This window comes from Vespula pensylvanica, chromosome 9 (assembly GCF_014466175.1).
Source record: "Vespula pensylvanica isolate Volc-1 chromosome 9, ASM1446617v1, whole genome shotgun sequence".
NCBI lineage: Eukaryota > Metazoa > Arthropoda > Insecta > Hymenoptera > Vespidae > Vespula > Vespula pensylvanica.
Window position 1 is genome coordinate 2,812,166 of NC_057693.1, and position 13,949 is coordinate 2,826,114.

The window sequence follows — 13,949 nt, forward strand, 5'->3', positions numbered from 1 at the left end:
CAATCGACTTACCGCAAAATTGCAACTGAATGGTTCAAAATTATGCATCAGAGCTAGAGGCGTTGGATTTCTAATCCATTGAATAGCTTGCCAATTCGTTACAACCCAAACGTCATCCATAGCAACGATCGTGTCAAGGAAAGATATGAAGCCTTCTTTGTGATGAGGTTGAGTGAACCATGCCGCGTGATAGAAGAGACCGAACGGTGCTCTGTTATGTCAAAATATACCAAACATTTGATTTTATCATAATATTATGTGTAAATACATATACGAGGGAAATCGATATCGATAATTGAAAGTTTAAAATATAAGATAATCGCATACCTGTTAGTCGTGTAATGTCTCTCGAAGTTCTTGATAAGCATCTTGTAGACTCCATCGGCAGTTGGCGGGTTACTGCAAGCGTCTCCCATAGAACACCTACCACCATTCAGATCTTGCCACATTACCATAGGAACTTCCCACAATCCAGGATAAGATCTGGTGGGGCAAGGAGGTATCATACAGTCGTGGAAGAGTTTGTAGTCCAACGTGTAAGGCCAGCTAGGAGGTCTATTCTCATAAATTGGCATCGACGAATCGTAGGTGAAGTTCGTATCCCACAGCATTTTAAACATGTTGTTTCCACCGACCTATCGAGAGAGAGAGAGAGAGAGAAAGAGAGAGAGAGAGAGAGAGAGAGAGAGAGAGAGAGAGAGAGAGAGAGAGAGAGATAAAGAGAGACACATGTTGTTTAGGTAAAGAGAATAGAAACTGAGTGTTTGGAAGGAATCATTAATCTTACCGACAAGAATGGAGCTCTCATTCCTCTAACATCTTCCAACTTGACACCTCCATAAGCCGAAAGAATTTCACGCTGTCCAGCTACTTCTCGTGCCCATTTTCTTTGTGAAAATTGTTCCCCGAAACTGTGCCTACGATTGATATTTATTACCTTCGTCTCGATTTATTAAAAATTTGTTCAATTAACGATATCCTAGAGCCGAGTCAAATTTATCTAGATCTATGCAGGACATTTCAAAATATCTTATTACAAATTCCTAGAGGTTGTAGAAAGAATCGAATAGATAAAGTTTTGATTTAGAACCGATATTTGGAAACTAATATACTAACAGTTAGAATTAAACTTCTCAAAATCTAAAAACTTTTATTTCAAACATTTCTTTGTGAAACCAATAGGATCGGATATATTTAGCCATATCATTTAAAATGAGACATTCGTTATATAGTACATATAGTATATAATATATGTACTACATATATATATATATATATATATATATATATATATATATATTGAGCGAAGAAAGTGCGATCATGATGAATTTTGGACTCGGCCCTAGTCTTTCATAACCCGCGAAAGCAAGAACGTTTCTTTCACATCGAGCACGTACGCTTCGATTTGTTATCCGTACAATATGAATGATCTATGTTGCTTTTAGCGATCGGTAATACGAACAAGCTAGCATTAGTTTTTAATTAATTGAGAGCAGCGATCGGAAATGTTCGTTAATCGATACCTATTACCGTTTGTGATCTGTTATAACGTGCCGATGATTCGAATGATCGTTGGATAAGCGTGAATCAAATTTGAAAGCACATTAACGAGACGAATGAAAAGAGACAAATGATTTTGATGAACTCGAGATCAGAAAAATCAATCTGTCGTTTGACATGGGTCATTGCATACAATAAAAAGTACATATGTGTTGTAAAGATACTATACGCATTTATATAGATAGATAGATATTGTTGGGTTGTCGATCCTACAAAGAGGATACTTACGAGACCGTGTGGGAGGCAATCTCATGACCGGAAGAATAGAGATTTTGGACCTGGCTGTAGTCGGTCCACTCGTGGGATACGTAGAAGGTTGCTGAGATAGGACAGTCATTCGGGTTCTTTCGTCCCTTCTCGAAGAGATCGGCGTAGAGGCCCTTGTTTAGATCGTTCACAGAGTCATCGAACGTCAACAAGACGATTTGTGGGATCTCCTCCGGAAGGTAGTCACCTGTTTTTTTTAGGATTGTAGGACACGAGGGAGAAGGTTTAAAGAAATCGTAGGAAGTTTTGTTCGTCCCGTTTGAAATAGCGATTCCGTCGCATTTTAAATTGTTTTCGTTAGGAACATAGGACGATGATGCGTGACGATGAAAGAGACAGAGAAAGAAAGAAAGAAAGATAGATAGATAGATAGATAGATAGAGAGAGAGAGAGAGAGAGAGAGAGAGAGAGAGAGAGAGAGAGCGAATGGGAAAGAGAAAAGAGTTACAGTCAGTAGGCGTCATTAGTATACCGCAGGAGTATCGTACGCGCTCGGTGAAACTCTTTACACGCGCTACGAGTATCGGTGTCGTTGGCGTACCACCTTCCTCTCCTTTTAGAAGACGAGAATAGAGGAAGCTGAGAAAAAGAAGAAGAAGAGATAACCGATCGTTTCACCGGACGCATAAGATCCACCTTTTTTTTATTTCCCATTAGGGAGCTTAGGGATGTCCTACCGATCGAAGCGCACCGTCATTTTTTTCCATAAATATATATTATTCCTTGATTGACTCTATTTGCTTTCACATACTTCTCTTCGACAAATAGCCTTTACTCAGTATACTCGGAGAGATCTCTCTAAGTCGGTCACCGTAAGAGATTAACGTCGTATTAATAATAATATTTTACTTGACAAAATGAATAATAAATTTTTAATGAATATTGATGTATTATTTGACTCGTGCTTTTCAAGATCGGTAAGATCCTTCGTAATTAGCGCTTATTCCTCGTTTAATCTTAAAGAACAAGTTTGGCGTATGAAAAGTGATTAAAAGCGAGATAAAGACGTACACGCGCACACACAAATACACACATGCGCGCTCATACACACGAATACATACATACATATATATATATATATATGTACATATATAAATAAAAAGAAAGAGAGAGGATGATGAGCGTAGCGTCAAGCTCGAATGACGATAGCCACGCGCCATATGACACGGTTACGTGATTCTTTCTAGCCTTTCTTGTTAAGCCACACAGATGTCGGTAGAAAGGACAACAACGAAAATTCCTTCTTCTCCTTTTACTAAGCGAGAGACTTACGAGACCGTATGAGATGCCATTTCGTGGCCATCGGCGTAAAGATTCTGCACCTGGCTATAATCTGTCCACTCGTGCGACACATAGAACGTCGCCGTGATCGGGCAGTTGTTTGGATTCTTACGGCCATTTTCGAACAAATCACCGTATAACGGTTTGTTAAGATCATTAACGGCATCGTCGAACGTTAGAAGGACGATTTGTGGTGTCTCCTCCGCTGGGATTCCTCCTGAATAGACGATTGATTCATCGTATATGTATTTTAAATCCGATACGATTCTAACTCCGTTCGTTTATTTCTTTTTTTTTATTTTTTTTTTCGTTTCTTGTTTTTTCCTTTTTCTTTCTTTTTCTTTTTACTTTTTTCTTTTTTATCGTCTTCTTATCCGATCAGATTAAGACGATTCGTATGGATTTTCATTCCGTTAGATCGAATTACTTATCTCATCTTGTCATCTAACTCCCTAAGCTAACATTTGTAACGAACCGTTAAAAAAAAAAGATTTTGAATCGGCCATTTTTTACATAACTCTTAGTCAATAAAATCAAAAGCGTCGCTGACATTTCAACTTTACTTAATACTATTATACTCAAGAAATTTCACCGGAACGAGAGATGCGACCGCCTCGATTCGATACTGAGAAAGAGAATCTTCCGTTCGATTTCACACGCTTGTCGCTTTCGTACAAATATATTAAACGATTACATAATCCATTTCGAAAATGAAAAAACATATACCAGTTGTATTTAAATTATCCATGTAATTTCGACTAAACGAATATTCTTCGAACTCGATCGTGATAAAATGAAAATTAAGATGAAGAAAAAAAAATTTCGATTTTACAGGCGCGTACGAGTCATTCGAGCTAAGAGATCCCTAGAGATCGTTACCACTTCGCTTTCATCTTGGAACGAAATAAAAAAATATTACTCGCTCTCTCGGAAAGCTTTCGATTTCGAAGGGCATCGCTCGCATGCGATACGTCGACCGGTGTATATACGTTTATATACATATATGTGTATATATATATATTTATACATACATATATATATATATATGTGTGTGTACGTACATACGCGACGCGGATCTGTTTCACTTTCGAACGCACTATATAACGTGTATATGTAACGTTAGAATCGGAGAAAGTCATGGCGACCGCTAAACCGATCGTCAAACTTAACATTCGTAGCGCGACGACTTACGTCACTGCCGGTCGACGTTCCTTCGTATCGAAAAGCCGAAACGCGATTCAGCCCTCTCGATCGTCCTCTCGATTATGACTTCTACATGAATCCCTTCTCGCTTTGTCTATTTTTAAAGGATACAGCAAAAACTCCGACATTTTTTCTTTTCTTTTTTTTTCTTTTTTGAAAGATCGAAAGAATGAAAAATAGAAAATTTCTTTTGCGATATAATAAGACGAAAGAGAACGGAACTGTTCTATCGAATAAAAGATTTGTTTGTCGGTACTTTTTATCGGATCCAACAACGAAAAGTGAAAGGGCGAATAGAGAAAATTCCATTGTAAAATTCGACCACTGCTGTTCTATATGTACTTATGTATATCTTTAGAATTATCAAAGTTAAGGACAAAAGTGGGCGTATACCTGGAATGTCGGCACCACCACAGCTGCAATCCGGAAGTAGACAGACGTCTCTTCGACATTTCGCTGCAGGCTTGTCGACTTGAGGTGTCGGATAAATCGGGGCTGGTCTAACCGGTGGATATCGGTAGATATCGATGAATTCTTGCGCCTTCGAAACTATCTCCGTCGATGGTTTCAACGTGGGTCGTGAACGACTGAAAGGATTGTTCCTCAGTTTTTTCCTTCGGCTATTTAACCCTTTTTTTAAATTGATTTAAACCTTGAAGGCTATCGTAAAGAGAATCACATCGATGTGAAATTTCATCGAAGTATATTATAATATTTTTCATTTTAAAATGCAATAAAAAAAAGTAAATTCGATTATAGATATTATTCAATTATATATATTATTTAATATATTATATAAATAAAAATATTGTACACTCGATAAATTCTTTTCTTCCATTTTTTTTTTCATCTTTTGGAGAGAGAATTTCATTAATGATAGCCTTTAAGGGTTAAATACTCGAAACAGACATAAAAATATTTCACTATATATTCGAGCAATTCTTTCCAGTTATAAAAACTTCTTATCTTTCTCGTAGTTTCTACATCGTTATTTTCACGGTATGTATTTCCGTTGATACTCGAAGGAAGTATCTCGCGACGTTACTTTCATTATCGACGAGAAGGAGAGAAGCACGCTGCTAATGAGTTCTTTCGTAATTGAATTTCACTGCTCGTTGAGGAAAAATTATTTTTTTTTCAACACGATCATTCGACGATTTTACTCTTCCAAAGTAATTAATATTATGTTATAGTGATAATGGATAGAATATTTAATTAATAAGAAACAATCGGTCGACTTACGGTGGCGCAGTGCCTCGGTTGATTTGTTGTGGACGGCCTCGACTGAAATATAAAAAGAAAATATTGTAAAAAGAAACGATTTAGATTGTTGAATCGAATCGGGAGGACAACTGCTCGTTGTTCATCGCTGGAGAAAGTAAGTAAGAGCGAAGAATCACTTTTGCGGAGGCCATTATGCGCGTGAGCGAAATCGGGTCTCGGCCAACGGCCCTTCAAGACGCTTCGCCACTCATGTTCATCGATCTAGATCACATGGATCCATCTGATATCAAGGAGGGACGTGAAGAAACTATTTCCATTCAACGGACTATTTTTTACGTATATAAATACATACATTGTAACACATACCTTGAAACACTAACTGTGTAAGGCCTGGCACTTGTCGTAGGTGTTTGAGTAGTAGTCGTTAATGGGACAAAGGTGTCAACAATGGCATTCGGAGTCGTCACATGGACCACTGGATGACTTACCACGTTTGTCCTGTATCGTAACATAAAAGAAATATTTACATGCTTAATCAAACGAATAAACGACTCGACTATTTCTACTGCTGATTAGATATACACGACGGACACTTCGATTCGATAGAGAAAAAATCTTTATATCTTAGTCATACGTATCTTTAATGAGTCATAAATAAAGAAAAATAATTTTTAGTATTTTACCTTAGAGGTGGCTGTCCTTCGGAGATTCTGAATTTATTTTTGTTTAATTGAGCCTAAAGAAATAGAGAATAAGTGAATGATATAATGATAAAAATATAGAGAGAGAAAGAAAATCATCTGATCTCTCTTTCTCACCTGATTCTCATAGATATCATAGTCCTGTGCAGTAACGTCATGATTCAGATTATATCTATCCGCGTCGTTAACGCTAACTTTTTTCGATTTTTGTGGATATTGTTTCGTACTAACTTCGCTTATCTTCACGTTTGGCTGTTGCAGTGGAACTGTTTGATTCACCGTGTATTGATTGTAATCTAAGTGGGAAAAGTCATGGTCATTGTGAAAAAGAATGCCTTGGCTCGATAATGTCAAGGAAGGGTTAGTGAGGACATTAACGACAAGAGATAATCGTTAAAATGCTAAATCGTTAAAAGAGAAGATTTAAAAGCTTAGTGTCGTTTATTCAGTTCTCAACGATAATATTCAATCGAATAGGAAATCCTTATCGTAAAAGTAACCAAATAAAATAGTACTCACCGTCATCCTTATACATGGATACGTCATCCTCATAAATTGTGTAATAAGGATAACTTTGATCAGGATCATTGTAATATGATTTCGATATGATCGGTGCTACCGTGGACGCCAAAGTTTTAGCGATTCTAGATGACTCCGTTGAAGGTACCTGAGTCCTACAACATATATCGAAAAGATAGATACGTCATCATTTCCTCCAAACTTTCCGTAATTTATTTATAACAAATATCACAGAGAGAAATCACGGTTATACAAGAATCGATTAATAAAAATCATCATTTCTACAATACCTGAAATGAGATTCCGCTTGAACGCGTGCATTCACCAGGCTCTCCTTTTCTCTCTCCTGTGATTAACGATGAAGAAAGAAAAAAAAATTACTCGATTGAATCTCTTCATTTCTCTCATCTTCCTCTCTCTCTCTCTTTCTCTATCATTTCTCTATCATTTTCTATCAATACTCACAGATATGATGTTTCTACGAAGTCCATCACGGTCACGTTGCACTTGTCCTATCGTCGAAGGTTGTCCTCTGTAGACACGTTGTTGTCTATCGTTCTCAATCTCGCTGGGAGGTTCGTAATCGTCCTCAGGATAATTTCTAGCTTGTTGTCGCTGACGATATTGCCGTTCCGTGGTCTGAGGTGCTGGAGAAGCTGTTGAAGTGATCAGAACCGGTTGCCTTTGGATCGGTCGTTGCAAAGGTTGCTGCTGTTGCTGTTGTTGCTGCTGCTGCTGTTGTTGTTGTTGTTGTTGCAACGACTCGATTTTGGTAGATCTATATATTCAATTTATTGAATAATATCGAATGTCATCGAAATTTGAAAAGCTAACCATTCTCTTATAATCTCTACCGTTAACACCCGGAACAAAGTAAGATGTAGGGGGGGAATAAGTTGGTAGAAATTGAGAAATCAAATCCCCCTCTCCGTTTACTCCTATACAATACTTTAATGAATGCCCACTGACTTCTCGTTGCTTAACTTGTTGCACAACGGGACACTTGGCTTATACCGTCTACGGCCAATAAGCTTATGCGAGAGAGTAAGAAAAACGAATCTCAGACAGCGCAACGAGGAGTTCACAAGAAAAAAGAAAGAATTGATAGAAATTATTATGAAAAATATAGCCGGAAGTAGATTTAGAACTAAATTAGTTTTTTCTTTCTCTCTTTTTCTCTCTCCCCCGTCTCTCTTTCTCTCTTCCTTTCTCTCTCGTCACAAGAAATCTCTTATAAACCGTCGTTATGCCAAAAATTATTCAATTTCGCTATGACGACTTTATATATACATGTATATATATATATATACACATATATATATAGTGTATATACGTAAAAGAAAAAAGAGGATAAGAACTCATTCGATAATCCTAAATATTTATTCGTAACTCGGAATGTTCTTTATGTAAAAGTAGCATGAAAATACGAATATAGCCTTGGCTGGTCTAGTATTTGCGTATAGAAACAAGTCGAAAGGTTTGTTCGACCCACGTGCATCGTACTTACATAGCACCAACCATTTAGGCACGCGAGTTAGGACAACGTAAGTGGGATAGGTGAGGCGAGGAGGTGGGAAGGATTGACCAGGACAGACAGGAATCGAGCTCGCGAATCGTTCTATCTCAAAGTTATTTTCCTTTCTCCGATTTCTCCCTCCTTCATCTATCCTTCTCCTTTTCCTCCCTCTTTTTGTCTCCACCTCTCTCTGAGCGAACTCTTTCACCTTCTTTCACCTCTTTCCGTCTACAGTCTATACTTTATTTTTTCTTTTTCTTTACTTTCGAACGTGGGTGAAATACAAACAAGATCGTTTCGTAATCCTACTGAATGAAAAAAAAATCGGATCGATTGGAATGATCGACGGACATCCGTTCGAGGAAGTCAAGATCGATCACAAAGTTCCTTTTATCCAATAGAAATCATTTTTCCACGCTAAGACTCGTGGGAAAAGCGTCGCGTTATTTCAATTATCCGGCGATCAAGCGTTATCGGTAATTACCTACTCGTAATTAAGCGTAAGATCGCGATTCTATTATGGACGATCGTCGATCTAATAGAAAGACGGTGGGAAAACTCTCGAGCGAATATGTTCTATCGCACGAATAAACGATGCTACGCGATGATGACGTCATTAGACGATGTCTCAATTACCTCTTGCGTGTGCACGATTACTTCGGCTAATAAACTTGAATGCAATCAATTATAATTAAAAAGTAACATCGGGAGAGAGCGTTACGAGAACATTTTTGTTGGAGTGTAGTCGGTGAGAGATTGTTACGTCGCATATACGTAGATACATATACACGAATTATTTTAATTAAAAACTGAAAGATCGGATTGTCCCTTTCAAGGTCATACCTTTCCAACAGCGGATCCTCATCGATCTCCTTGTTGACCGAACCACTTTCAGGACAGCCAACGTTACGTGGCCAATCGCACGTCTGCAATTCATGGCTGTGAACATAACGTGAATAAAAACAAATTTTTCCTTTGGAAATAATAAACTGGACAATTCGAGTACCTACCTAATAACATTGTAATCTCGGATTTATACCTAATCGGATATCGCCTTACTGTTAAGAACCTCTTTCCTAACATACACACTCACACATATCACGCATGCATAAGTACATACGCACAAGCTTACTCACACATACATGTATGAAAAGTGCCACACCGGTTCGAATATACCGCGCGCTCCGTATCGAACGAGGTGTGGCAGATCAATTTTTTCCAGGGTTACACTTATACGTACGACCCCCTTTTACCGTGCAAAACCAGACGACCGGATTGAAAGTGCTCCAGGGTCGGCTTTACGCGCACCGATCGCCCATATACTTATTCGAAATCGACTTCTTATAAATATTTCTACCTCGAAGATATCTCTCTCTCTCTCTTTCTCTCTCTCTCTCTCTCTCTCTCTCTACATCTTAGCTTAGTAAATCGAAACATCCCTTATATCGAACTCGAATCGAATAAAGATCATAAAACGTTCGATGAAATCAATGAAACTTTGCAAAAATTATTTCAATAGACTCGATCCATAGGAATAAACTTGCGAGGCGGATGTTAAATGTCAAGGATATGCACCTCAAGAATGGCATTGTAATTTCTTGTTAATCTTTAATAAGAAAAAATTCACTTCTCTTTAACGCTCCACTCTGAAACTTTGCGTACGAGTCTGCGTACGAGTATGGACGACTTTTCTTTTCAAATCTAATAGTAAAGTGCAGTATCTACTTTTACGTAAGAGAAACGAAAGGCTCTCGAAGATCTTTAATACGATCGACTTTGACAAAACTCATGTTCCACATACGGCTTATATTAAAATCGTCCTTGCAACTATGAAATTCTAATTGGCATTAGAATTAAAAATAGGATTAAAAAAAAAGGAAAATACGAGAATTCTTGAATATGTCAGAGAAACAAGTCGTTCTTAAAAAGTAATGTTTAGAATTTTAGGCGCAAATCGTTGATCTCAAGTCTCGTTAGCTTCCTGGTCTCTTTAGCCCACTAGCGGCATGAACTGAGATCATAGCGGTATCTCGTTAAAGTTCCGATCGAGAGCGTCGAACGAGCAAGTTAGTACGCACTGGAATGGTCAATCGACAAAAGCGGCTTTCGCACGGGACACGTTGGCACGCGAAATTCATTATAAACTTTACTTTAGACGAAAGTCGAATAGCAAAGATAGAAACACGTTGTAAGTGCACGGCTTGATACAACTTCATGAGTTGTAATTATACCGTGATTATCGATTCGAATTTTAGACTAACAAAATAATTTCGAATTAATCGTCCGAATAAAATGAATACCTTCGAAAGAATTTAAAATTAATTTCGAAAATTTAAGTTAACGTTTAATGTCAATCTGAAAGTAAATAATGAAAATAGAAAAGCAAAAACATGACAAAACGAGAATTATTAAAAAAGTCAAGATGTCTAATCTCTGAAAGCATACCTTCCGTGAGAATTACCTTTTGTATCGTATATCTTATTAATCATTCTGTTTTCAGATAAAAATACCATTCATTCTTCTCGTTTACTATCACTCTAATTCACGGCCATATTAGCCATTCGTTCTTTGTAAACTCTCAAGAAATAATCTTTTCTCTCTGTTTCACAAGATACTCTCCCAAGAGTTCACCTGTCACCGCAAAGTAATTCAAGCGGACGTTGGCCTTCTACGATTATATACTTATGGAATAGGTATGCGACATTATAAACATGCAAGCAGCGAAGAGAACGAAGATACAGAAAGTTTCCCTTTCACCGAATCGGTCACCTTTTCACACCTTTCGAAACTTCTTCTATTCTCTATCAAATACATATGGATTTGTTTAAAAGATCTTGAAATCAATCGATCTATCGTGATGATATCGATCACGTGAATAATATTCTATTAGCGGTTATTACAAACCTGTACATCAAACCACCCGTGCAAGATTCGAGCAAAGCACCACCAAAGACACAAACATAGTACTGCGTACAATCTCGAGGATGAGGATAATAACCAAACTCTTCGGGACATTCAAACTCCAAAGCTGCATCATTTCTACTGGCTCTCGCACTTCGCGGTGTATTTCGTTGACAACCTTGAAGGAAAAAAAAAAGAATTTAAACATTACAAATCAGTTTATTTATTTCCAATTTAATTAGAATATTTTTATTAATATCTATAATTATTATTTAGAAAAGTTTTCCTACAAGGAAAATATTATAGGGAAAACTGTTCAAGTGTTCTTTTTTTGTTTTTTTCTCTCTTTCTTTCTTTCTTTTTTTCTTTCTATCTTCTTTAATTAACGATCCAAGCAAACGTTACAAAATTATTATACTTTACGCGAAACTTCCTCGTATATGCTCGGTTGCGTTGGAGTAGCGATATAGCTTAGAATGGACATTAATTTCACGGGAAACTATAATTAGTAGGAAGGAGACTACTTTAAGAGCAAATTAGCCTTACATTGGCCAGCATTCAAACAATACTCGTTAATAGGGAGGACTCGACGCGTATGGTTACGAATTGATCGTTCAATTTTACGCGCTGCCGCCGATTACACACTTCTTTTAGTTGGACACCGTATTTGGATATTCCTTTGCTAATACTAGCCTTTCTATACTGAAAAGATTTAGTTTGTTTCCTGTGTGTTTAAGTAGTCTCTCGTATATAACCACACGGTTTTCAAATTAATTATTAGAGAAAATAATTGGTCGTTTAGATGAAATCTCATCAATTTGATTTTAACGAATTAGAAAATGATGACGATCGGTCGCAATGCTTTCGATAATTTCCATCAAGTCTGCGTTATCTCAAAATAGCAAACAAGACTAGTTGATATAGCGGTATTACTTGTCGCATATTGAAATGCGAACGGCATACGTGGTAGCTTGCGCAAGAGAAAAGTAAGCGGATTTTTGGTCGACCTTGCGCATACGCTGTACGCATAATGTGTCTATCTATGCAACTCAGCTACGGATTGTTCGTGTAAGTACGTGCGATGCATCAACATTTATATCGATCTATATAATTTAACAAAAATGAAACAATCGACTTTAAGATGATAACAGAAAATTCTTTGTGCAATTTTTATTTAGTTTATCGTTTAAAGAGAGATCATAAAGCTGGATTGTCTCAACAAAGTAAGAAACACCTATTCGATTATTTTTTTAAAACGCACTAAAACTTTCCAATGCAATTTTATCGTGGGATCGGCCGGCTCATAAGAGAGGACGAATTGATTTGCTAGGAAGCCGACAACTTGCGTCACACAGCATCTCAGCTCACTCTCTTACGTGAGAATATTTGCTGGAACAACAAAACCCTTGTCTACTTATATTTCATCGAAATGTTTCTCCCATATAAGTTTTCTTCGTGCTGATCCACTAACTAGGACAAATATGACGACGGGTAGGGCGCGTGAAACTTGCCATCATAGAAACTGGATCGGCTCGTAACCGTTTTTACGATCATAATTTTATGCTGTGTATATGCTTGTATCTTGATCAGTGTCGTTCGACACCGTGCAACGTTGATTTGTAACAGGATGTAAATTACAATGGAATCCATGAGATGCAAATTAGCTTGGTAAACATATCTTTTTTATTTATCTTTTTTACGATAAATTACTTAATTTGAAAGAAACAAAATTATCAAGAAAAAAATATTCCTATTCCATTCGACATTCCATCGATCAGATTTCTCTAACCACTTCTTTTTTCTTTTTCTTTTTATCTACAAAAACTTCTCAGCAACTTCCTCCTCTTCTTCATCCACTTCTTCGCAAAAAATACTTATTAACACATCAAGATTTTCTCTCAGATTATGCGACGTCGAATGATTAATATAAAACCTGTCGGAATCGAGATAATCGTACGACTTAATTAAAACTTCGTGATATCGAGTCAGTTAACGGAAGTTCATGTCCTTAAAATAGAATTGCATAGTGAAACTATAGAAAGATGATATCAGTTCGAGTTAATATGATAGAGACTCTTTCGAACTTTCGACTCAAAAAAGAAAATATACTAAAACTTTTTAAGATCTTATATAAGAATTCGTAAAATCTTGACAAAATTTTAGATTCGTAATTTGGCGGATACTTTATCGAAATTTCATCGAAGGTATTCAAAAAAATGAGAGATAGAGAGAAAGAGAGAAAAACGATAGAAAAAAATTTACAAGAAAATAAGATATTGAATTAGTGAAGCATGACCCAAATGGATGCAACTTATCTAGAAAAAAGTAAATACGAGTATACGATATCCATAGATAAAATAGTTCAAAAGTCTAAAGTAATTGATAATTAACATTATAAATTTATACTTACAAATTTATCAATGCCATACGGTAAGTAACTTTTACTATTTATCCTATCGATATTAAAAAAAAAATAAAAATTTTCATAAGAAAAATCTATCGTTGAAAAAAAAATTAATCTAACATAATCAATAATTTGATCAATTATTATGCATATTTCTACGAAAAGAGCATCATTTATGCGTACTTACATACATAATACTTGAGAGAAGCATATGGATCCATATAATTATTATGTATGTGTGAGAAAACAAATGGAGTGAAGCAGAGAGAGAGAGAGAGAGAGAGAAAGAGAGAGAAATAGAAAAAGAAAAATTAGAGATCCGAGAATGCAGTCTTCCTGTTGACATTGAAAGTATCGGTTAACTCAAGTCCGA

At 36.6% G+C, this 13,949-nt stretch overlaps 1 protein-coding gene across 3 annotated transcripts in view; it reads right to left on the reverse strand.

Annotated features, from left to right (window-relative positions):
- Positions 1 to 13,949, reverse strand: part of LOC122631849 — a 36,461-nt gene that overhangs the window by 1,359 nt on the left and 21,153 nt on the right. Inside the window, exons 2-16 of one of the 3 annotated variants that reach the window (XM_043818000.1) lie at positions 11,176 to 11,350; positions 9,115 to 9,210; positions 7,491 to 7,533; positions 7,221 to 7,448; positions 7,046 to 7,101; positions 6,756 to 6,910; positions 6,354 to 6,532; positions 6,219 to 6,271; positions 5,902 to 6,033; positions 5,554 to 5,595; positions 4,705 to 4,898; positions 3,100 to 3,325; positions 788 to 917; positions 328 to 635; positions 13 to 211 (exon numbers count right to left, since the gene is read on the reverse strand). In XM_043818000.1, coding sequence (XP_043673935.1) covers positions 13 to 211; positions 328 to 635; positions 788 to 917; positions 3,100 to 3,325; positions 4,705 to 4,898; positions 5,554 to 5,595; positions 5,902 to 6,033; positions 6,219 to 6,271; positions 6,354 to 6,532; positions 6,756 to 6,910; positions 7,046 to 7,101; positions 7,221 to 7,448; positions 7,491 to 7,533; positions 9,115 to 9,210; positions 11,176 to 11,350 — 2,216 coding nt within the window. Of the gene's footprint in view, positions 1 to 12; positions 212 to 327; positions 636 to 787; positions 918 to 1,788; positions 2,015 to 3,099; positions 3,326 to 4,704; positions 4,899 to 5,553; positions 5,596 to 5,901; positions 6,034 to 6,218; positions 6,272 to 6,353; positions 6,533 to 6,755; positions 6,911 to 7,045; positions 7,102 to 7,220; positions 7,534 to 9,114; positions 9,211 to 11,175; positions 11,351 to 13,949 lie in introns of all 3 variants that reach the window. The other 2 variants (XM_043817998.1, XM_043817999.1) reach the window with 2 other exon arrangements.